The sequence below is a fragment of the Hylobates moloch genome, unplaced genomic scaffold, assembly GCF_009828535.3.
Source record: "Hylobates moloch isolate HMO894 unplaced genomic scaffold, HMol_V3 SCAFFOLD_17, whole genome shotgun sequence".
NCBI lineage: Eukaryota > Metazoa > Chordata > Mammalia > Primates > Hylobatidae > Hylobates > Hylobates moloch.
The window spans coordinates 75,785,322-75,809,400 of NW_026652292.1; the positions used below are offsets into that span (position 1 = coordinate 75,785,322).

Here is a 24,079-nt window from a genome sequence, read left to right on the forward strand (position 1 = left end):
CATTTCAGGTAAGAAATGTGTTTTTATATTGGTCTGTACACAAATTTCTATCCAGATCATAAAAATAGCTTCAAGAAATTAAACCTATTCAGAAACAATATAAACTCATTGTGATTGTGTCTAAATTCATAGGCTTTGGGAAGGATAAATTTTTTAAGTGTTAATTACTTTTTATGAAAAACAAACTGGATAGATTTTTTCCCAAGCCGGAATCACATTCTTCTAAATCATTTAGAAGGGAATAAAATAATTTGGACTTGATTAGCATTTAACTAACCAAGGACAGATTCCAGCCACCTCATGGATTTTGATCTAACTTGTTTACATTCATCAAGGGTGATGGGCAGTTCCAGCCCACAGGAAGCACAATCTTTGCAGACAAAAGGTGGCCCTTCTCATATTTGTCAGGCAATATTTGTCCAACCTGGCCACTCCCAGTTGGCTCCAATGAACTCTTGTTAGCTCACTCCTCGGTCTCTTGTGGACCCAGACTATATCTTACAATAGACCTCAAAGAGGGAGGCAGCTGCGTGCATTCGGTAGAAAATAGAAAAAGGCATGGCCAGGTTGACCACAATTATCCAGGGTTCAAAGCCAAAGACAATCTCCTCCAATCCGTTGTCATACTCAGGTCGACAGCCAAAGGCAGGAGGTATCCAAAGCTGCAAGAGAAGAGAAAATGGCCTGTGATGGGGAGCGGCTTCCAAGCCACCACGGAGGGCCCACTCAAGTCCCAGGCCTCATGGGAGCTGACTATGATGCACAGGGACTGAGTCACCCCTGACAGAACAATAAGGAGACCTCGCAGCATTTCCCATCTCCACAGAAACCACCAAATCCCTGTCTGCCATGATCCTGCTCACTTCCTCACCCACCCTTGCCTGCAATCCATCCCGAATGAGTGCTTTTTCAACCCATCCAACTCTCTCCATCCCTACAGCCCTCACCCAGCCTCAGTTTCCTCATGTGAAAGACGGGAATTCTAACATGTGTCTGAGAGGGCTTAGATGAGAATTAAGTTTGCAAAACTGAAAGCAATGACTTTGTTTGTGTTGCTCACGGAACCTACACACTGTTCCCTGCTTCTCAGGCTCTTTTCTGTCCCAGTTCTCTCCCGCTCTGCCACCCCTTGACTTGTCAGGCTCCTCACTCCCGCTTCAGGCTGCACACTTCTTCAGCTTCCTCCACTCCCTGGCTGTGGCAGGCAGCCTCTAGGATGACCCTCAATGATCCCCAGCTCCTGCAGTCACCCCCTTGTGGAGTCCCCACCCCTTGAGTGTAAGATGCACCTAACAACTCACTTCCAACTCAAAATATGGCAAAAGACACAGGAAGTCACTTCTGAAATTAGGCTGCAAAAGGACCCGCTATCCCTCTTGCTCGTCTTCTCCTGTAAGACAGGTGTCAGAGCTGCCATGCTGCGAAGCACCCTATGCAGCAAGGGGCCCAGGGAGTACTCCCGTCAACAGCCAGCAAGGAACTCAGACCCTCAGTCCAACAAGCCACAGCTGAATCCTGCCGAGTCACATGAGTAGATTTGGAAACAAATCCTCTGCCACCTCTCACAAAGTCAAGCCTTGAAATGAATGCAGCTCCAGCCAACAGTTTCAGCCTGGGAATGGCCCTGTGCAGAGACACTCAGCTAAAACTGTAGTTGGATTCATAAGTCAGAGAAACTATGAAATCATAAATGTACACTGTTTTAAGTTGCTGAGTATTGGGGTGGTCTCTTCCATAGCAATAGGCAACTGAGACACATAGCCTTCATTCGCATCCCATACAGAACACTCCCTGGTATATACAGCCGACCTCTGTATCCAGGGACCTGTGTCTGTGGATTGAACCAACCACAGATCAAAAATATTCAAAAAGTAGGCTGGGCACAGTGGCTCACACCTATAATCCCAGAACTTTGGGAGGCCGAGGCAGGTGGATCACCTGAGGTCAGGAGTTCAAGACCAGCCTGGCCAACATGGTGAAACCCCATTTCTACTAAAAATACAAAAAAATTAGCCAGGTGTGGTGGCATGTGCCTGTAATCCCAGCTACTCAGGGGGCGGAGGCAGGAGAATCCCTTGAACCCGGGAGGTGAAGCTTGCAGTAAGCCAAGATCATGCCACTGCACTCCAGCCTGGGCAAATAGTGAAGCTCTGTCTCAAAAGATAAAAATAAATAAATTTAAAAAATAAAATGGTTGGTTATGTCTGTACTGAATATGTACAAACTTTCTTCTTGTCATTATTCTCTAAACAATAGAGTGTAACAACTATTTACATAACATTTAAATTGTATTAGGTATTCTAAGTAATCTAGAGATGTCTTAAAGGGTACAGGAGGATGGGTAGGTTACATGCAAATATTACCCAATTTTATATATAGGACTTGAGCATCTGTGCATTTGGTATCCACCACGGGGGCCCTGGAACCAAGACCCCTCTCTTCTACTTTGCTTACTGGCTGCTGTGACTCTTAGGAGCTCTCCTACCTGTTCGGCGGGTCCCTTCCAGTCTCCCTTGCTGTTTCACCCTTTGCTCTGCCTCTTAATGTTAGCCAGCGTCCAGGGCTCACTCCTGGGTCCCTTTCTATTCTCTCTACACATGAGCCCTGGAGCTCTCTCCCAGTCCCTGGTTATAAATACCAGCTATAGGCCTATGACTTCCCAGTCTCAATCTCCAGCCTGGACCACTTCCAAGAACCCCAGACTCATAGTTTCCGGTGGCAACTTGAGTGTCTAAAATACATCTCAAACTCAACCCACCTTCCCCATTTCTCCATCTGCTCAGCTACATCGTCCTCCCAGGTGGTCCATCGAGGCTCCAGGTGTCATCCTTATTTCCCTCCTACTCTCACAACCATTCTGCCTCCCATTCAGTCCATCAGCGCATCTCCACTGTGCTCCTCCAAAGCAGTATCTTCAGCCCGCCTGTGGCTCTCTCTCTCCACCTGTCCAGCCAGACTCTCACCTGGGCCACGGCGGTGGCCCCCTGCCTGGTCTCCCAGCTCAAACTAGGGCTCCACTTGGCCACCAGATTTACATTTTATGGAAATCAGATCCTGTCCCTACCTTAATTAAACCCCTAAAGTCTTCCCAAAATATTTAAAATAAAATCTACACTCCCGCGTGGGGTGTTAAAGCACTCTGTTGGCTGATTTCTAACCACCCACGCTTCTCCCTACTCACCTCATCCACGTAGCATGCAGCCCTTTTTCCTGTTTCTCAAACCAGACCCGCTCACTCCCACCGGGGGTTTTATACCAGCCATTGTTCCCTCTGCCCTGAACATGCGTGGCCAGCCCCTCCTTGTCTCACCTCACCCTTCAGCGAGGCCTTCCCGCTAAGCTGGTCCATCTGATCTACAATGGCCGCCCAGGAGCTAGTTCCCACATCCTCCTTTTCCACTTCTCTGCTTAAAACGGGTACACTATAAGGTGTCTTTCTTGCTCAGCTGATGGTTTTGCCTGCTGTTGCCTGGTTTGTAAGCCCCATAAGAGGAAGACCAGAGATCTTGGTCATTGCTGTACCCTCACCATTCATAGCAGTCCCTGGACCTCTGTAGGTACTTAAGGGACACCTTTTAAAGGAAGGGTGAGAGGAAGGGAAAGGGAGACAGGGAGGAAAATGGAGAAGAAAGGAAGGCAGGAAAATGGGACCCTCTTTTCTGAAATCCACATCTTTATATGTGCTGTTTAGTTGGCTGCAAATTCTTGTTACTTATCCTATTGAGAAGTGGCCTATGACCTCTTTCCTAGAATCTAGATGGACTCTGTGACTACATGACTAATAAAATATGGCAGAAATGACACCATGCAGTTTCCAAGCCCAGGCCTTAGGAGACAGGCAGCTTCCAGTTCAATCTTTTGGAGGGTTGGCTCTGGGGCCCTGAGCCACCACATACGGAGTCCAACCACGCTGAGACGTCATGCTGGAGACCCACCTGTGGATGCTCCAGTCAAGAGTCCCGGCTGAGCCCAGCCTCCCAGCCACCCTCACCCAAGGCACCAGACCACGGAGCTTCTGGCTAAGGCTTCACCAACTTCACTTGATGCTGTGAGGAACAGAACTGCCCATCCAAGCCCTGCTAGAATTTCTAACCCACAAAGCCATGAGTCACAATAAATGCCATGAGGCAAAAACAGTCATGCATGTTGCTTTTGTCATACATTGGGGTAGTTCATTGCATGGCAACAGAAAACCAAAATATCTGCCTACTGGGTTCGTCCATGTGGATGCCACAGAGGCACCTGAAACAGAACATGTCCATTACTTAACTCTGGTCCTTCCTTCCACACTGACCTCCACCCACCGGTCCCAAGGTTGCCCCTCTTCCAGAGTCCTCCATCTCCAACCTAGTATCACCATCTCCCCAGGAACTCAAGTGTGAAGGCAGGGGTCATGTTTGGCATCTGTCACCCTTTGCGAGTTGCAACCTGGAGACCCTGGAGGGTGTTATGATGAGTGAAATAACCCAGTCACAAAAGGACTAATACTCCACAAATTCACTTATATGAGGAGTCTAGGAGTCAAATTCCTAGAGACTGAAAGAACGGTGGTTGTCAGGGGCTGGGGAGAATGGGGAGTTCATATTTAATGGGGGCAGAGTTTCAGTTTTGCCAGATGAGAATAACCTGGAAATGGATGGTGTGATGTTTGCACAATGTGAACGTACTTCACTATACACTTGAAAGTGGGTGCAATGGGAAAGTTTATGTGGTGTGTTTTTTACCACAATTAAAAATATAATAAAATAAGCATGAGTCAGATTCCATCACTCTCAGTGTAGACCCTTCCATGGTTTTCTGTTGTGTTTAGGATCGAGTCTTGGCTCACAGGCCCTGTGCTCCCAGATGCTCCCAGCATGACCCGTGCTCCCAGGTCACGTCCAGTGAGCCCTGCCTTGCCTTGCATCCGTCCCTTCCCCACACCTGCAGCTCTGCCCTGATAGTTTCTCACCCCAGCCCCATCCACACCCTTCCTTAGAAGAGGCCTTCCCTGACCCATCTCCCACAGCATCCTACCCTTCTCTGTCACCACACCCACCCTCTGTTATCTCCAGTGCCATGGCTCCTGGAAATTCAGCTAACATTTCCATGTTGTCTCTGGAGTGGAGCCCACTCCACCTGGACATGCACATCAGCACCTGCAGCTGGGGCCTCTGGACTGGCTCCCGATGCTGGAGAAGACAGCTCTTGCTCTCTGCCAGATGCCTTTGGCACCACCTGGGGTCAACCACAAGGTTTCAAAGTGCCACCCCATGAGCCAGCACGGGTATCCTAAGACTCCACCCTGCGATGATTTCCATACTCTTGTTCAATCCCCCAGAACCCAACCAGTGCCTGGGGGCATCATAGGCCAAGCACGGGGAGAGAGACCAAGCCCACCCTTCTCCTTGGACTGCGCCCTGGGTCTGGCTTTTGGGTCCTGACAGACCATTGATTGCCACTTGATTCTGATATTTCAGACAGTGCTATCTTTCTTCAAGTGGGTCCAAAAATGCAAGCCAAGTATTTCACCCAGTGGTCAACCAAAAAGGCAACCAGGGAAAAATAACTTTTCAGAACTTAGTTTTAAAAAGATATATTAGGCCAGCAGCAGTGGCTCACACCTGTAATCCCAGCACTTTGGGAGGCCTAGGCAGGCAGCTCACCTGAGGTCAGGAGTTCGAGACCACCCTGACCAACCTAGTGAAACCCTGTCTCTACTAAAAATAGAAAAATTAGCTGGGCATAGTGGTTGCATGTCTGTAGTCCCACCTCCTCAGGAGGCTGAGGCAGGAGAATCACTTGAACATGGGAGGCGGAGGTTGCAGTGAGCCAAGATTGCGCCATTGCACTACAGCCTGGGCAACAGAGCAAGACTCCATCCCAAAATGTATGTATATTAATATTAATCACAGGATATGTACAAAAAGCATATGCTTGAGGAAGATTCTAGAACTAGCTCTGACTTTATAAGAATTTGCATTTTGGAATATGCACCTCATAAAAATGCAGCCGACTAGTATCTATCTCTCTTGTTAACTCTTTCAATTCTTGAGTCACTGTTGTGCCCCTGACATAGTCTGGCATACAGCATGTGCCTGGCAAATGTCTGTTAGATGGAGAAGAGGGTCTGCCTGCAGCCAAACTCTTCTGGGCCTTCCCCCTTCAGAGCCCCTCCTCACTGCCTAGCAAACTGAAGGAACCCGGGTGATCCAAGGCTAGGGCGGATCAGGTTTGCTTGGCAGACACACAGCCATTCTGACTTCTGAAGGCACTTTCCCAACTTTGCATTCTCAGGGCGATATCAAAAGCTGCAGGCCCTGTATGCACCATCTGAAATTCAGGGGAGGAAGCTCAAAAGCCTCTGAGCTGCTGGGGCAACAGGGAGCTGGCTTGATAACGGAGGCTGGTAGCAGAGAGCTGACTTCACCCAGAGTGATGGGCAGGCACCTCTGTGGACTGGGGCACTCCCCTCCAGCCACCAGTCACCATCACTGCAGAGACTCATGTGGTGGCAAAGGCTGCTTTCCCCTCCTTCTCACCAACCCCCACCATCCTTCCTTTATGTATCTTCAAAAAAATCCCAACAGCATACAATGCTTCTTATTCCTTTTTCTTCTCTCCATCTCTCCATCACTGCCCTGGTTCAAGCTCCTCCCCTTCTGCCCTGGGCTGTTGCAGGGCTTTCTCTCCCAGTCTTTCTGCTTCTGGCCCTATCTGTCTCCATCCTTGCTACACACAGCTACTGGGAGGATCATTCCAAAACACAAATCTGAGAGAGTCCTCCCTTGCCCTCAGCATAAAGACCAGACTCCAACCAGGCCTAGGAAGCCCTGCTCAAGCCAGAATCCACCTAGCTGGGTCCTCTCTCCTATTTCCCATTCTGCTACTCTGCTTAACACACATGGAATTTATGCCAAACTACTTGGTGCTCCCAAAACATGCCATGGTGTCTTTTGCCTCTGTGTGTTCACATATTGTGTGCCTCTGCCTGAAATGCTTTTCCCTGCCTTGATAACCTGGTGAACTTCCAGTCATTCCTTGCTGATGCAGACAGATGGGTGAGTGACTGTACACCTTCCTCTCCCTTGCTACCTTCCATCAGAGAGGATGGAAAGCAAACCATCCACTTCCCCAGCCTCCCTTGCAGCAAGGGGTGCCCACATGAGAGACACTGCCTGGCACCAGCCCTTCCCCGCTGCTTTCTGTCTTGCACCCAGATGTGATGCCTGGTGCAGCTGCAGCCATCTCATAACCATGTGGCAACAAGCACCACACCACCGAAGTGACAAGATGAACAGTGCCAGGATGCCTGATGACATGGTTCAGCTGCCAGGCCAACCCCAAGCAGCCAACCTCTGGAATTCTCATGAGATAATTAAACATTGTTAAGACTGAAGACACTGCGAATCAAATTGCCTATCACTTGCAACCAAAAGCACTCCTGATTGACACTGGACCTTACCTCAAGCACCCACTACTCACTGAAGTCCTTCTGGATCCCTGCTGCTAGTACACCTTGCACAAGTCCATCTCAGCACTTGTCCTGCTCACTGTATTAGATTTTCTCATTCTCTCCCTCCCCCATTACACTGAGACCTTTTAGAGGAAAGAGACTGAGTCTTTCCACTTTAATCTTTAGTACCCTGCCCAGCCCCTAGCACACAGCAAGTCTTCAGTAGGTAGATTTGTAGAATATAGCTCTATTTTCTAGCCTTATATTGTAATTTTGTACTTACAGTATTTTTATTACAAGCTGCCTCCATTCCTTATTTTAAAAAGGCAAGAGAAACCTAGATGTCCATCAATAATGGACTGGATAAAGAAAATGTATTATGGCCGGGTACAGTGGTTCACATCTGTAATACCAGCACTTTTGGAGGCTGAGGCAGGAGGATTGTTTGAGCCCAGGAGTTCAAGACAAGCCTGGGCAGCACAGTGAGAACCTATCTCTACAAAAAAAAAAAAAAAAAAGTTTTGGCCAGGCGTGGTGGCTCACACCTGCAATCCTAGCACTTTGGGAGGCCTAGGTAGGTGGATCACTAGAGGTCAGAAGTTCGAAACCAGCCTGGCCAACACGGTGAAACCCCATCTCTACTAAAAATATTTTCAAAAATTAGCCAGGTGTGATGGCAGGTGCCTGTAATCCCAGCTGCTCTGGAGGCTGAGGCAGGAGAATCACTTCAACTCGGGAGGCAGAGGTTGCAGTGAGCCAAGATTGCACCATTGCACTGTAGCCTGGGCAACAAGAGTGAAACTCCATCTCAAAAAAAAAAAAGTTTTTTAAATTAGCCAGGTGTGGTGGCACATGCCTGTGGTCCCAGCAACTCAGGAGGCTGAGATGGGAGGATTGCTTGAGCACAGGAGGTCAAAGCTGCAGTGAGCTGTGATCATGACACAGCACTCCAGCCTGGGCAACAGGGCACGACCCTGTCTCAAAAAAATAAATAAATAGAAAATGTGGTAGCTCTACACCATGGGATATTATGCAGCCTTAAAAAAGGATGAAATCACATTGTTTGCAGCAACCTGGATAGAACTGGAGTCCTTATCCTAAGTGAATTAACACAGGAACAGAAAACCAAATACCACATGTCCTGTCTTATAAGTGGGAGCTAAACATTGGGTACTCATGAACACAAAGATATGAACAATAGACACTACTAGGGACTACTAGGGGGAGAGGTCAGAAGTGGGGTGCAGGGTGAAAAACTACCTATCGGGTACTATGCTCATTACCTGGGTGACGGGATCATTTGTGCACCAAACCTCAGTGACACGCAATTTACCCATGTAACAAATCTGCATGTGTACCCCTTGAACCTAAAATGAAAGTTTAAAGCAAAATTAAAAGAATAAGAATAACTTGGTGCAGATTACCGAAATATTGCAGAGGAATAAGAAGGCTGCAATATTCCTCAGGACTTTTCTCTTGGTGTTGCCCTGTAAGAAACGAGGAAGGTGGACTGGGCTTGGGCTCCCTCCCCAGCTGCTCTCCTCCTGCTTCTCTTCCTCCTTGTCACAGCTTTCTCTCATGCACACATTTACATTGGCTGCTGGTGGCATGTCCTTGACCCGGGGAGCCACATCTCCAGCCACACCTCCACTCTTGAGGCAGGAAGAAGCAAGGGGCATGGTGTTGCCATTGCAGACTGTGACCACCCGAAGGGTTTGGATGTCCTCAGAGAGTTTTTCAGGCTCTCGGTGAATGGATTCAAAGATGAAGAGGTTCTGGATGTATTTCTCCACGATCACCAGGATGGAATAGGGCAGGTTGTACCAGGTGTAGTGGGGGTGGTCCTCAGCACAGAGGATGGCCAAGATTGAGCCCCAGGAGATAAGCCAGGAGCCCGAGGCAGTGCCCACCAAGAGGTCCGAGTCCAGTTTGCGGGCTGGATTTTTGGACTCGTCCAGTGATTTCTCATCTATCCTGTAAATCCGGATTCCAGCCAGCGCCGCAGCCCCCATAAGCATCATCAGGATGATGGCATACAGGTAGAACATGATGAGTGCCGCCTCGCTCTTGGTCTTGGAGCGCCCAATATGAATCAGGTACACCACCACCACGGCAATGGTGGCGGCCAGAGCGGTCAGGCCCAGGACTGCGCCCATCATGACCCCATCAGACTTGAACTGCATCTTCTGGTGCTGATGGCTGTCAACTTTGCGCCCGATGTTCTTCCACAGGACGTAGAGCATTGTGGAGGCCAGGATCTGATACTCTATGTTGAAAGGGTAGAGGTAGTAGATCCCATGGGAGATGGCAGTGCAGAGAGTTGGGGGCGTGCAGTTACACTGTGGTGTGTGGTCATCTAAAACTAGGGGAGACAGGTAGATCACACAGGAGGGCGATTAGCAGGTGCAAGGGAGAGCAGAAAAGCACAGAAAACCATTTCCACTGCGGATTCAGGCTTGGGTCTTCCCACTGGATTACAAGCTTTATCATGTCATGGCTTATTATCATGTTTAATATCATGGCTAAGTTGATAGCCCTGAGTATCCCCAAAGCATATTCATTACCTAAATCACATTTATTTTGTGGGTTGCCGAAGAGGATAGAGAAGATGACTCTTTTGTTGTAAACAATAGATATATGTAGATGATAGAGAGGTAGATGGATACACAAACACACAGACAGATGGAAAAAATCTGGAAGGACACAAACTAAAATGTCAACAATGGTTATCTCTGGGTGGAAAAATGACAGATGATTTTTAATCTCTTCTAGATTTTGCTTCCCTGTATTTTCTAAATTTTCTCTGTGAAGATGATTTACATGTGTGATTTTTTAACATTATTCTTAAAAAATACTTTCTGGAGAAAATGCCCCTTTTAATTAGCAAAAGATATGCCTCTTAAGACTCCAGTGCTAGCAAGCACGCAGGAGACAGGTGCTCTCCGATATCAGTGTGGGGAAAATAAACGGGCACCACCTTCTGGAAGAGAAGCTGGCTGCGGTATGAAGGGCCCTTTCGTCACAGGAGGGCAGATGCTGCAAGTAAATGATGAAACAGGTCACCAAAGCCCTAAAGGCAATGTAGTCTCTGACCCATAATTCCATTCTTTTCATTGTACCGTTCTACTCAAAGGGACAAATAAAAAAATGTAATCAAAGAGTCAGGTAAGGCCAGGAGTGGTGACTCAGCCCTGTAATCCCAGCACTTTGGGAGGCCAAGGCAGGCGGATCACTTGAGGTCGGGAGTTCAAGACCAGCCTGGCCAACATGGCGAAACCTCATCTCTATTAAAACTACAAAAATTAGCCAGGTGTGATCACAAGCTTGTAATACCTACTCGGGAGGCTGAGGCAGGAGAATCGCTTGAACCTGGGAGGCAGAGGTTGCAGTGAGCTGAGATCGTGCCACTGCACTCCAGCCTAGGTGACAGAGCGAGATTCAGTCTCAAAAAATAATTAAAAAAAAAAAAGTCAGGTATAATTGTGTGTGTGTGTGTGTGTGTGTGTGTGAGAGAGAGAGAGAGAGAGAGAGAGAGAGAGAGGAACAGCTCAATGTCCAACAATTTAGAAATTGTTAAGTAAATTTTAGTATATCCCAACAATGAGATAGTAGACAGCCACTGCACATTATAATTAAGATGTGCTTTATGGTTGTGGGTATTTGGCGGGTTTTTTGGTTTTGTTTTTTGTTTGTTTGTTTTGAGACACAGCCTCCTTCGGTTGCCCAGGCTAGAGTGCTGTGGCACAATCTTGGCTCACTGCAACCTCAGCCTTCTGTGCTCAAGCATCCTCCTACTTCAGCCTGCTGAGTAGCTGGGACCACAGGCCCGTGCCACCACGCCCAGCTAATTTTTATATTTTTTGTAGAGATAGGGTTCTGCCATGTTGGCCAGGTTGGTCTGGAACTCCTGGGCTCACACGATCCACCCGCCTCAGCTTCCCAAAGTTCTGGGATTAAAGGCATGAGCCACCGCACCCAGCCAGGATGTGTTTTAATATTAAGAAAGTAATCTCGTTTCAAGGAAAATGGAAAAAAGTAAGAACAAACTGTATATCTATTTTTTTTAATGCAAGTCACAACCCAGTACCAGGCTGTAAAATCAGGTAGCAACCAACTTTTTTGTAGCAGAAATAATTTCCAATGGACTAGAATAGGATAGAATGGAGTGGAATCAACGACAATAAAATTTAGAAGCGTCTCTGATATAGTAAAATTAAGTATTGTTTCATCAAGCATACACACATAGGTATGTGCATATTTGGGTTACAATGTAAAATCTCTCTCTTATTGAAGTTTGCAATAAAAAAAGATCAAATTTATAGTATAAAATCAACTATAAATAAATGGCACACTACAAAAAATAACCAAACGTTCACAGCATTTACTACATTTCTGGGTAAGTGTTGTGAATTTTTTTGCTTCACGCTTTTGTCATTGTTTTAGTTTATGATATGTATATATTACTTATAAAATCTGAGAAAAGCAGCTGGGCATGGTGGCTCACGCCTGTAATCCCAGCACTTTGGAAGGCCGAGGGGGGCGGATCACAAGGTCAGGAGATTGAGACCATCCTGGCTAACATGGTGAAACCCTGTCTCTACTAAAAATGCAAAAAATTAGCCAGACATGGTGGCGGGCACCTGTAGTCCCAGCTACTCGGGAGGCTGAGGCAGGAGAATAGTGTGACCCCGGGAGGCAGAGCTTGCAGAAGCCGAGACCATGCCACTGCACTCCAGCCTGGGCGACGAGCGAGATTCTGTCTAAAAAAAAAAAAAATCTGAGAAAAACTATATTGTAGCATTAATTTTACTTTCACAGAACACTATGAAATTTTCTTTTTCTTTTTTTTTCTTTTTTATATAGTGTCTCCCTCTGTTGCCCAGGCTGGAGTGCAGTGGCACAAACAGCTCACTGCAGCCTTGACTTCTTGGGCTCAATTGATCCTCCTGCATCAGCCTCCCATGTAGCTATAGCTGGGACCACGAGCCCATGCCACCATGCCTGGCTTTTTTTTTTTTTTTTTTCAGAGCTGAGGTCTTCCTTTGTTGCCCAGGCTGGTCTCAAATTCCTAGGCTAAAGCAATGCTCCTGCCTTGGGGTTACAAAGTGCTCAGATTACAGGCGTGAGTCACTGCCCCCGGTAATAATCTTCGATTCATATAGGGGTTCCCTAGCACTTAAAATTCAATATGGTGTTATGCAGAAGACGAGGGAAGAAATCAGGAGGAAAAGTTCAGAATAACAGAATGTTAGAGCTGACAGAGTCATTTTTTAGAAAATTAATCCAACCTCTTCTTTCGCAGAAGGCCTTGAAGCCAGATTGTTGGGATTCAAATCATGGCTTGATCACGTGTTCACTGTGTTACCCTGGGCTAACTTCTCCATGGCTTGGTGGCTTCATCCATATAATGAGGTTAATATTGTCTACCTGAGGCCAGGCACAGTGGCTCACACCTGTAATCCCAACACTTTGGGAGGCCAAGGCAGGTGGATCACAAGGCCAGGAGTTCAAGACAGCCTGGCCAACATAGTGAAACCCCGTCTCTACTAAAAATACAAAAATTAGCCAGGCGTGGTGGCACGCGCCTGTAGTCCCAGCTACTCAGGAAGCTGAGGCAGGAGAATCACTTGAACCTGGGAGGCAGAGGTTGCAGTGAGCTGAGGTCGTGCCACTGTACTCCAGCTTAGGCAATAGAGTGAGACTCTGTCTCAAAAAAATAAATAAAATAAAATAAATATATATATATATACACACACATATATAGCCTACCAGAGAGTGTGGGGTTACAAATTAAATGACGTGTAAATTTCCAAGAACAGTGGCAGGCACTCAGCAAATGCTTAATAAAAATTTACTTTTGTTATTGTTGTCATTGCTGCTACTGATATTGATACCAAGAAGGACATGAGGTCCAAACACCAAGAGTGGCTGCTGGTTGGGGGTGGTGACTTCGTTGTCTCCACCCCACTGATGACGAAACAGGTTCAAAGTGGCTCTCCAGGACAGCCTGGGTTTACACAGCTGGCACAGACTTGCTGCATGTTAAGGCCGGAGGGGATCTTTGAAAGTGCATGATTTGGATATCTTCACTTTACAAATGAGAAAAGGGAGGCTCAGAGAGATTGAATGTCTTCTAAAGGTCACACAGCTTGTACATGATGGGAACTAACCTGAGACACCCAGTTCCCTGCCCCACATTCCCCTCAGCCTGAATGTTCTCATATAGAAGTGACATATTGTAAATGCTAAAGGATTTTAGATGAAAATATAAAGATTAACCCAACAGGCTCTCAAATAGAACAAGGTGGAACAGACATGAGCTAGAATTATAAGCCAACTACAGTTAAATTAAAACTTTAAATGAACTACAGCCTATTAACCACAACCTACCATTAGACTACTATGAATTTTTAAAAGCCATACTTTTACTAGAAAGAACTGGTAATAGAGGTTTAATTAAAAACACAAGCAGAGGCAACCATCAATCTTCTGCAGTTGAAAACAAAGACATTTATTTCTGCAGCAAACTGGACCATGAGAAATGGCCATCAGAATTGATCACCGTGGGTCTTACAAGTCCCTGAGTCATGGAAGAAACCTTTAATTATGCTCAGTACACATCACTTATGAGAGATTCAGGTTTTGGAAGATTTTCAACAACAGGGGGCTGTCTGGCTGATGCTGAGTTGGGTGGCCCTGCAGTTCTTTGGAACCTGCACTCCATCTCTGAACACTGTGGACTCTGCAGGTTTCCAAGACATTCCAACATGGCAGAAGGGCCACTCACCTCTCTCACCACTCACCTGTTGTTACGTTCCCAAAGCCCAGAGTGATGAGCCGTTCCTTGTGCTCATTGAGTTGGTGCTTTGACTCATTGAGGACGCTGTTGGCCCACAGAAGCAGGTTGGTGAACACCGAGTGGATCACCCCAAACCTGAAAAACACAAGGACTCAGTTCTCAAGCAGCCCTGGGAGAGCCTCAGGCACCATGGGGTGAGACAGACATGTGCACACAAATACATGGCTCCTTCTCAGCCATGATTCTGGTTTCACCTGGCAGTTCAGGCTCTGGGTGGGTCCCCTGCCTGGCTGGGTGGGGTAGATCCGTGGAACCTTCCAAAACCACAGAACCTTGGCATTCAGCCTTAGTCTTGAACTTGCCAGTACTCAACTCAATGCCTATAGGAGATCAAAGAAGCTGGGTCTTGGAAGCAGAGATAGAGGGATGAAAATTTACTAAAAGCAGACAACCCACCCCACCACACCCCAAATCTTTTTCCCAGAAAGGAAGAGGAGAGGAGAGGAGAGGAGAAAACAATGAGGGAAAGATGAAAGAGTACCACTGGAAATCTGGAGAGCAGGTGCACCCTTACTGCTGATTGGCCAACCCCAACCATCATCCACCCCCCTCTGCCATGCCACCTACTTCTAAGGACACTGAAACAAGCCAGAGACTCCTTGGCAGCTAGAAATGGCCATTCTGGCCAGTGAGATGTGAGCTTTAGTCTACTGGGCACTACAGAAAAGCTTTTGCTTTCCTGACAAAAGAAACAAGAATAAGAAAAGTCTGCTATGGTCCCTTTCTCCTTTTTATCTAGCCTTGAATGTGGACTTGAAGGCTGGAGTTGTGGCGGCCATCTTAAGACCATAAGACTGGCCAGGCACGGTGGCTCACGCTTGTAATCCCAGCACTTTGGGAGGCCGAGGCGGGCGGATCACGAGGTCAGGAGATCGAGACCACGGTGAAACCCCGTGTCGACTAAAAATACAAAAAAATTAGCCGGGCGTGGTGGCGGGCGCCTGTAGTCCCAGCTACTCAGAGAGGCTGCGGCAGGAGAATGGCGTGAACCCGGGAGGCGGAGCTTGCAGTGAGCCGAGATTGCGCCACTGCACTCCAGCCTGGGCGACAGAGCGAGACTGACCATAAGACAGCCGGCTTGGGCTAAAGCTACAGCCCACTGAGGATGGCAGAGTGGAAATCTAGAAAAAGCCTGCTTGGTAATGACATTGCTGAGCTGTGGGAGATCCAGATAGGCTCAAGAATGAGCCCGTGGTCATACAGGGAGTAAGCAGCCACATGGGGGTTTGTGGAGTCGGTAAGCAGCAGAGCTCTTCCCAGTCTGACTCCAGAGCCCTGCCCTTGGCTCTGTGCCATGCTGCCTCCTAAGGCAGAAGATAGAAAAGAGAACTAAGTGGAAGGTAGACCCTGGACTCTGGGTAGCAGGCGAGAGATCCGTGGGGAATGCGGTCCCCATAGGGTCACTGATTTCTTCAAATACTCCAAAGTCTTCCTACACCTGCAGGCTTAAGATGTATTCACATTGGTAGCTTTCAGGGTACTTAGCAATGTGCCTCGCAGGTAGCAGGTGCAGCAAACACTGGTGATTTGAGAGAGGTATTCTTTAAAAATTTCTGTGGAATTGATCACTCCTAAATTGGAGAGCAGAGGCCCACAGGAAGCATGATTCTGGTTTCACCTGGCAGTTCAGGCTCTGGGTGGGTCCCCTGCCTGGCTGGGAGGGGCAGATCCATGGAACCTTCCAAAACCACAGAATCTTGGCATTCAGCCTTAGTCTTGAACTTGCCAGTACTCAACTCAATGCCTATAGGACATCAAAGAAGCTGGGTCTTGGAAGCAGAGCTAGAGGGATGAAAATTTACTAAAAGCAGACAACCAAAGAGAACCCTCGTCCATTATCTGCCCACAGGAAAAATGGTGCAACCTCATCCTCAACTTTGACTCTGCCTCTCCTCTCAGTTTTAACCTCAGCTGATCTCTCTGGGGCTCTCTCGGGAAACTGCAGGCAAAACCTTGCCTCATTTGAATCCTGGCTTCCTTTGGCATAATGTCCAAGCACAATAGGAGAAGGAAACAGAATCCCAGGGTGTCTGAGTCAGGCGTTTGCCCATCTGTTTGCCCCTTGCGCTTGCGCAGTTGCTGTAGATCATGGCCAGCCTTCCCCGAGGCGTCTGGGAAGCATTATATAGAGCCTTTGACAAACGCAGACAATGCTGTTTGCCTCATACTGGCTGGCTTTTCTTTTACTCATAATGCACACAGCTCCCCTTTCTTCTCTCATTTTTCCTGGTCCACATGGCACTGTCCAGTCCCAGGCCCACTGAACTCAAGGAGGTAGCACTGTTGCCACGCATGACTGTAAACTGTTCTGCCACGCAAGCTCCCTGCAAGCTGGCAGCCCCCTGTTGGCTTGATCTGGAAATGGTCCACAAACCAAGGGCAGACGTCATTTTCTCATGCCAGGCTGCGTTTCTCATCACTGGATTTGACAATCCCAGACTACAGTAAAGGGAAGGCTCTCATGAGCCATTTCTAATCTCAATGTATGTTTCCTTCATCTGTGTGTGTGTGTGTGCATGGTGCCTTCTTTCTTTTTTTTTCTTTTTGAGACGGAATCTCGCTCTGTTGCCCAGGCTGGAGTGCAGTGGCGCGATCTCGGCTCACTGCAACCTCTGCCTCCTGGGTTCAAGGATTCTTCTGCCTGAGCCTCCGGAGTAGCTGGGACTACAGGCGCGCACCACCACACCCAGCTAATTTTTTTTGTATTTTTAGTAGAGATGGGGTTTCACCATATTGGCCAGGCTGGTCTCAAACTCCTGACCTCGTGATCCGCCCGCCTGGGCCTCCCAAAGTGCTGGGATTACAGGCGTGAGCCACCGCGCCCGGTCCTACATGGTGCTTTCTTACGTGGTAACAACACCTTGCAGTTAGGAGATTCACTCCATTACCATGTCGATTCTTTCCTTCCATCCTCACCATCCCCTGGGACGGTGGTGGGTGGACCTAGTAACAGATCCTACACTTGCTGAGTGCCTGTTACAGGGTGCTTTACATCAATTCCTTCATTCAGTCCTTGAGGCAGGCTATGTTATTTCCTCTGAAAGAAACCAATAGATTCTTCTCTACAATACTGAAGATTATCAAGCGGCAGAAGGTTAAAAATGCAGGGGACATTGCCTCTCCCTGTGCCTGCCTGAAGGCAGAATGGCAATTCACAAAAACAAAAGATCTTGCTACCTCCCCTTCCTTTCCTGCATACAGAAAGAGATGTGAGTTTTGTTCTTACTGGGGACAGCTCTGGGCTCTTACCAGCTCAGAAAGGAGGCCAGCAGAGATAAGAGAATCCAGGAGCAAATTTAGCTTTGTTTTGTCCTTATAGGATTTATGGCTCTTTGTTAAAATACTATCTAAGCAAGGCCCCTAAACCACTGCCTTAAGAGAAATACGTTAGAACTGAGGTCCCTCCCACATGATGGGCACACAGCAAGTGTCAATAAACTCCTGCTAGTTTTTCTCTTGTTAATCTGATCTTTGTTTTCAGGATAGCATCTCGACCGAGAATTTATGAGGGTTAAAAAAAGAAATTACATTTTCTTCCCTTCATCTGCTCATCTTTATAGATGAGGAAACTGAGGGTCATAAGGGAAAAGTGTCTAAGATGCAGATTCAGATTCAAAATTCAAGCCCACCCCATGCTACTTCTGGACCTGTCCCATGGAGAAGCCAAAAGCAGCAACCCTCTTCTCTCAGCCACAAGTGAGAGCTTAGCTTTCAGGACCGAGTGGAGAGTTGGTCTGTTTTTATAACCAAAGCAAGATGGCAGTGATGAGTTTTGATAATTCTAAATGAATGCCAAATTCAACATACAAAGCAATTACCCACAATTTTTACCTTTCCAGTGTTTTGAAAGACTGGATAATATCCTTTGCATGCCCCCAGAGAAAATATACCTAGATGGAAATAAAGAAAGAAAAGAAAAATCGATGAGACACTCATCTTTACACTTGCAAACTTGAGAAGCTATAAAACTCAAAGAAAAGGTATGAGAAAATGCTGGGACATCAGTGACCTCCTACTCCATCTTAGGTGGCAGTGCCACTCCTCATTGGGGACAATGATCCAGGAGTACTGTGCAGAAAAATAAAGTGAGGCCTCTTGGTTCAGGAAGAAATGGTGCTGCAATCGATTAAGGATGTCTTCTGTGATATGGGGTGATGGAGGATGTCTGCTGTGGGACAGGGTATGGAAGTAGTAGCCTGCTTGACGTTAATCCTATAACTAGTTTATATCACATGTTAGTTTTCATCCAAGAAATATTCACTGTACAGTTACTCTGTGCTAGTGGCCAGAAAGGAAATGTTGAGAGCTTTAAATAAATAATGAAATTGATTTGGGCTGGTCTTTTATTTCACTCTGACATATGCTAGGCAGTTCCCTGGCTATGCAGTCACTAGCAGCATACAGGGAAGGGATTGAAATCATGGATGCTATATAGTATCAGACCTGTGAAAATCCTGACTTCCTCACCGAATAGCCCATGGCCTTGGGCAAGTCAGGGAACCTTGCTGAATCTGTTTTCCCATAGGAACTTACCCTAGAGGGTGTTGTGAGCAATTAAATGAAATGATCCATGTCAATCACTTAGACTAGCACCTGAAGAAGCCTGTATGTTTTCAATAAATATTCTCCACTGTTAACTCACTAATACACTGAAATTGTCTGAGCTCCTCCTATATAACAGGCATTATTTGGGCTTCTAAAATGTTTTGGGCTTCATTTTAGAGATAAACACATATTGAGCACCTACTGCATGCCAAACACTGCTAGGCATTTTATAAATTTGTCTCATTTAATCTTTATTCTCTAGTTAAGAGTTATAAAAATAAAATCAGACAGTACAAAATAAAATACACTTACACATATCACCTCTTTCACATTCTTTTACCTAAGATTTACTGTCTTACTCAGGAATACACATTCAGGGCATTAACTGTCTTGAAACATCCAATAATAAAAACAGACAGCAGTGACTCCTTGTTAAAGCATTCAGCCCAATAATAGGGAAACAGTTAAGTAAATTAGCAATTATCAATGATTTGAAACTAGACAGCCATTTAATTGATGCTTTTTATAAAAACTACCTACCAACATTGAAAACTTTTTTTAGTGAAAAACTTGTAATGGAAAATTCTATACCCACAAACTTTGAGAAGACTGTACACTTTAAGTACAAGGAATGGAGGAAATACATAAAAACAATAGCAAATGCTGGTTTCAGTTGATTTCCTTGCAGGTGCATTTTTATTATCTTTCCCATTTTTTCTCAGTAATGTTACATTATATTTTTTAAAGAAATGCTTTTTGCTTTTTTTTTTTTTTAGAATTACCATACGGTCCAGCAATACCACTTCTGTATATATATATATATATATATATACACACACACACACATATATATATATCCAAAAGAAGAGAAAGCAAGTTCTCACAAAGATATTTGTCCACCCATGTTCATAGCAGCATTATTCTCAATAGCCAAGCGGTAGAAGCAACTGAAGTGCCCACTGATGGATGAGTGGATGATCAAAATGTAATATAAACCAAAAAGTACCTGAGACAGGTCTCAATCAATTTAGAAGTTTATTTTGCCAAGATTAAGGACACACACCTGGGAGACAGGTCTGTGCCTTTCCTTACAGATGATTTTGAGGGCTTCAGTATTTTAAAGAGAAAGGGCAAATACTGGGAAACAAGGAAGAAACTTTTTTATAAAGGTGTGGGTAGATAAGAGGCAAATGGTTGCATTCTTTTGAGTCTTTGATCAGCCGTTCACATGTGAGAGAGGGTAGAGGAATAGTTGCTTATGCATCCGTCTAGCTCAGTGAACCTGCATTTCTACTAAGATAAAACAAATGTCGGGCACAGGAAGCCATCGGGTATGCATTTGTCTCAGGTGAGCAGAGGGATGACTTTGAGCTCTGTCCTTTATCCTGTGCCTATGAAGAGCAGCTATCCATTTACGTTGTGAGGGTGAAATTTAACACAGCTGTTTTAGGGTAAAGATCTTGGAGCCCACGAGGAATTTCCTAGTGGACAAATTGTGAGGGAGGTTTGTAGCTTTTTAAAATCTTTAAAATCTTTGTAGCAATCTTTTTTAGGAATAGTATGGGAGGCAGGTTTGCCTGACGCAGTTCCCAGCTTGACTTTTCCCTTCGGCTTAGTGATTTTGGGGCCCCAAGATTTATTTTCCTTTCACAGTGGTATAGACATACAATGGAATTTTACTCAACCTTAAAAAGGAAGAAAATTCTGATACATGCTACATCATGGATGACCCTTGAGAACGTTACGCTGTGAGAAATAAGCCAGACACAAGAAGACCAATACTTTATGATTCAATTTGTATGAGGCATCTAGAATATTCAAACTCATAAAGACAGAAAGTAGAACAGAGTTTGCCAAAAGCCGGAGGAGGAGGAAATAGAGAGTTGTTTAGTGGGCTCAGAGTTTTTTTGCAAGATGAAAAAGGTCTGCAGATTGGTTGTACAACAAGTGAATGTACTTAACATTAACGAACCATACGCTTAAAATGACTAAGATGGTAAATGTTATGTGATTGTCAACCTGAAAAAAAAAAGACACTAGAGAAAATTATCACTAAATATGTTGGATTTACTTGGAAATAGAAATAGGAATTACAATCCAGAATGCATGGAATGGCAAGCCACCAGCGCATTTGGTGAGGGAAGGGTAAGGAGGAGCTGTTATTAGCAAACAGATTTACATAATCCACTGAGAAAAAGAGTTCATCGGTTCTAGAGGCTCAAAGCCAGAGTTGTCACCAGTTCATTGGTGGAGATGCCAGTGCTGGGAAGCGTTCTTTCAAGAGCATCTTATCTGCTCTACTGCAGTCCTAAAGGATGTCTAGTGATGTCCAGCCTCTTCAAAGCAGGAGATGCATGAAGAGTTTTTAGAAAGTCCTTGGAAACACTTTGTATCTCAGACACGTAGGCAGGAGTCCCCTCTCCTTGGTGCTTTCCCAGGCCTATTTTGCCTGGGTCTGACAAAAGCGATTTCATCCTGATATCTACAGGTTTTTCAGTATTTGCCACAATTTTAAAATAAATACTCTGTTTTTTAGAACAGCGCCTAATTGTTATATATGTATATATGTGTGTGTGTATATATGCATATATATGTGTATATATCTGTATATATATGTGTGTGTGTATATATATATACACATATATATATATATATATATACATATATATGTATATATATACATACATATATGTGTATATATATATACTTTTTTCCATTCTCCAGTCATCTAATGTAGCAAAAGCACGTGGTTAAGTGTCCAGCAGGTATAGAATGATTAATTCATTGACTTGCCTGGCCAATAAAATGCCTTAAATTAGAAAGCTAGGATCTCCAACCCACCAACTAAGAGGGATATTTTGAAAATTCACATCTATCCTGGTCATTCTTCTGCCTAAAGCCTTCAGTGGCTCCCCACTGCCCTCAAGGTGAAGCCCAAGCCCCTAGGTGGTGGTCAGCCTTGACCAAGAATTTGCTGCACACCTAGCCCTGTGCCAAGTGCTTTTCATACATCTGTGCTTTTAATCTCTACAACGAGCCCATGAAATAGGTACTGTGATTGTCCCCACCTTGCAAGTAAGATCCATGAGGCCCAGAGAAGTTAAGAAATTTGCGTGAAGTCACACAGCTGTGGTCAGAGCCAGAGTCGTGCAATCTGACCAGAGTGCAAGCTTACAAGCCCTACACCAAACAGGAATCCAGCCTGTGCCCACACATCGCCCCCCTACCCTACCCCACTGTGAGGAAAGACTGCACATCCCAAAGACACCCTCTTCCAGTGGCCTCTGACCCACTACCCCTGTGCTCCTCCCACTCTCACAAACGGTTCTGGGACCTTCCCTGGCAGAAATCGACCCTCACCCCAAGCTGCCGAAATGCCCTCCTTTGTGCTCCCTCATTGCTCTGAGACACTCTGGTCAAAGCACTGAGCCCAGTGTTGTCAGTGTTTTGGGGACTGTCTCTCACCTAACTGACACCCCTATGGTGTGTGCCACAGACCACGGCTTTGCACCCTTGTATTCCCCATGCTGAGAACAATGTTCATCCAGTACTTAAAGATGAACTGCATGAAAAATGAATGAATGAACGAACGCAGTTCGTTCTGGCCTCATTAAAGCTTTCCACATTGTCACTGTATCACTATAAGGCTCTGTCTTCATGGGATTTGGCTCCCCTGGAATGAGCAGCCAATTATCTTTGATCAGCTTGGGCTGCCATAACAAAGGACCACAGACAATCAGCTTCAACAACAGGAATTTCTCTTCTCAGCATCCTGGGGCTAGATATCCAAGATCAAGGTGTTGGTTCCTTTTGAGGCCTCTCTCTTTGGCTTGTAGATGGTCAATTTCCTCCAGTGTCTTTACATAGCTGTCTCTCTATGTGTGTCTGTGTCCTTCTCTCCTCTTCTTATAAAGACACCAGGCCAGGCGCGGTCCCTCACGCCTGTAATCCCAATACTTTGGGAGGCCAAGGCAGGTGGATTGCCTGAGGTCAGGAGTTCGAGACCAGCCTGGCCAACATGGTGAAACCTCATCTCTACTAAAAATACAAAAATTAGCTGGGCCTGGTGGCAGGTGACTGTCATCGGAGCTACTTGGGAGACTGAGGCAAGAGAATTGCTTCAACCCAGGAGATCAAGTTGCAGTGAGCTGAGATTATGCCATTGCACTGCAGCCTGGGCAACAAGCAAAATTCCGTCTCAAAAAAATAAAAAATAAAGACACCAGGCATATTGAGTTTGGGCCACCCTAATGATCTTATTTAACCTCAATTTCCTCTAAACGACCCTATCTCCAAATACGGTCACATGCTCAGGTACTGAGAATGAGGGTTTCAGCATATGAATTTCCCAGGGGATACAACTCAGTCCATAACAGCTTTCAAGTGCAAGGCAGCCCCTCCAAATGAGACCCTCGGCAAGCTCCTCAGTGATCCCACCATGCCACCGTGGAGCTAAACTGTTTCCAGGCTCACTGGGCATGTTCTGTCTGTTAGCTTCACTGTTTGGGAATGTGTTTGATCTAGAGAAACACTCTAAGGCCATCCAGTGCTGTCTGGTAAGTCAGCTGGGGGTACAAGCTGAAGGTCACTTTGGATAAAAGATGAAGCTTTAAAAATGTCATCCCTGGTTTTCTAGAGGTAGAAAACTTTCCAAAGAACCTTCTCAATATCCAAAAATATTTCCAGCAATGGCAGTATCACTAGAACAAGTTCATGGTCTTCCAGGGTGACTTGTCAGGAAGAAAATAATCATTGTGTCTCCGCAGTGACTTTGAGCAAGTCACTTGTCTTCTCTGGGCTCCAACTTCTTCGTTAGAAAAAAATAAGAGCAGAGCCTGCCATTTGCAACAACACAGGCAAATCGGGAGGACACTGTGCTCAGTGAAATAAGGCAGACACAGAAAGAAAACTACTGCATAATCTCACTTATATGTGGTATCGAGAAAAACGTTTTTAATCGAATGCATAAAAACAGATGGTAGAAGCTGGGCATGGTGGCGTGGGCCTGTAGTCCTAGCTACTAGGGAGACTGAGGCAGGAGGATCACTTGAGCTGAATTCAAGGCTGCAGTGATCCGTGATGGCATCACTGCACTCCACCCTGGGCAACAGAGCAAGACCCTGTCTCTAAAATTAAATTAAATTAATAAATAAAAACAAAATAACCTAAAGAGTAGAATGGTGGTTGGAGGGGAAAAATCAGAAGATTTTGGTCAAAGGATACAAAGTTGCAAATACGTA

At 45.8% G+C, this 24,079-nt stretch overlaps 1 protein-coding gene across 1 annotated transcript in view; it reads right to left on the bottom strand.

The window, feature by feature from the left end:
• Positions 1-414: 414 nt before the first annotated feature.
• OTOP1 (otopetrin 1) overlaps positions 415-24,079 on the bottom strand; it is a 38,617-nt gene continuing 14,952 nt past the window's right edge. The window contains exons 3-6 of the mRNA XM_032135693.2: positions 18,126-18,184; positions 14,239-14,369; positions 8,860-9,797; positions 415-662 (exon numbers count right to left, since the gene is read on the bottom strand). Of these exons, the coding sequence (XP_031991584.1) occupies positions 492-662; positions 8,860-9,797; positions 14,239-14,369; positions 18,126-18,184 (1,299 nt within the window). The 3' untranslated portion in view covers positions 415-491. The remainder of the gene's footprint in view (positions 663-8,859; positions 9,798-14,238; positions 14,370-18,125; positions 18,185-24,079) is intronic.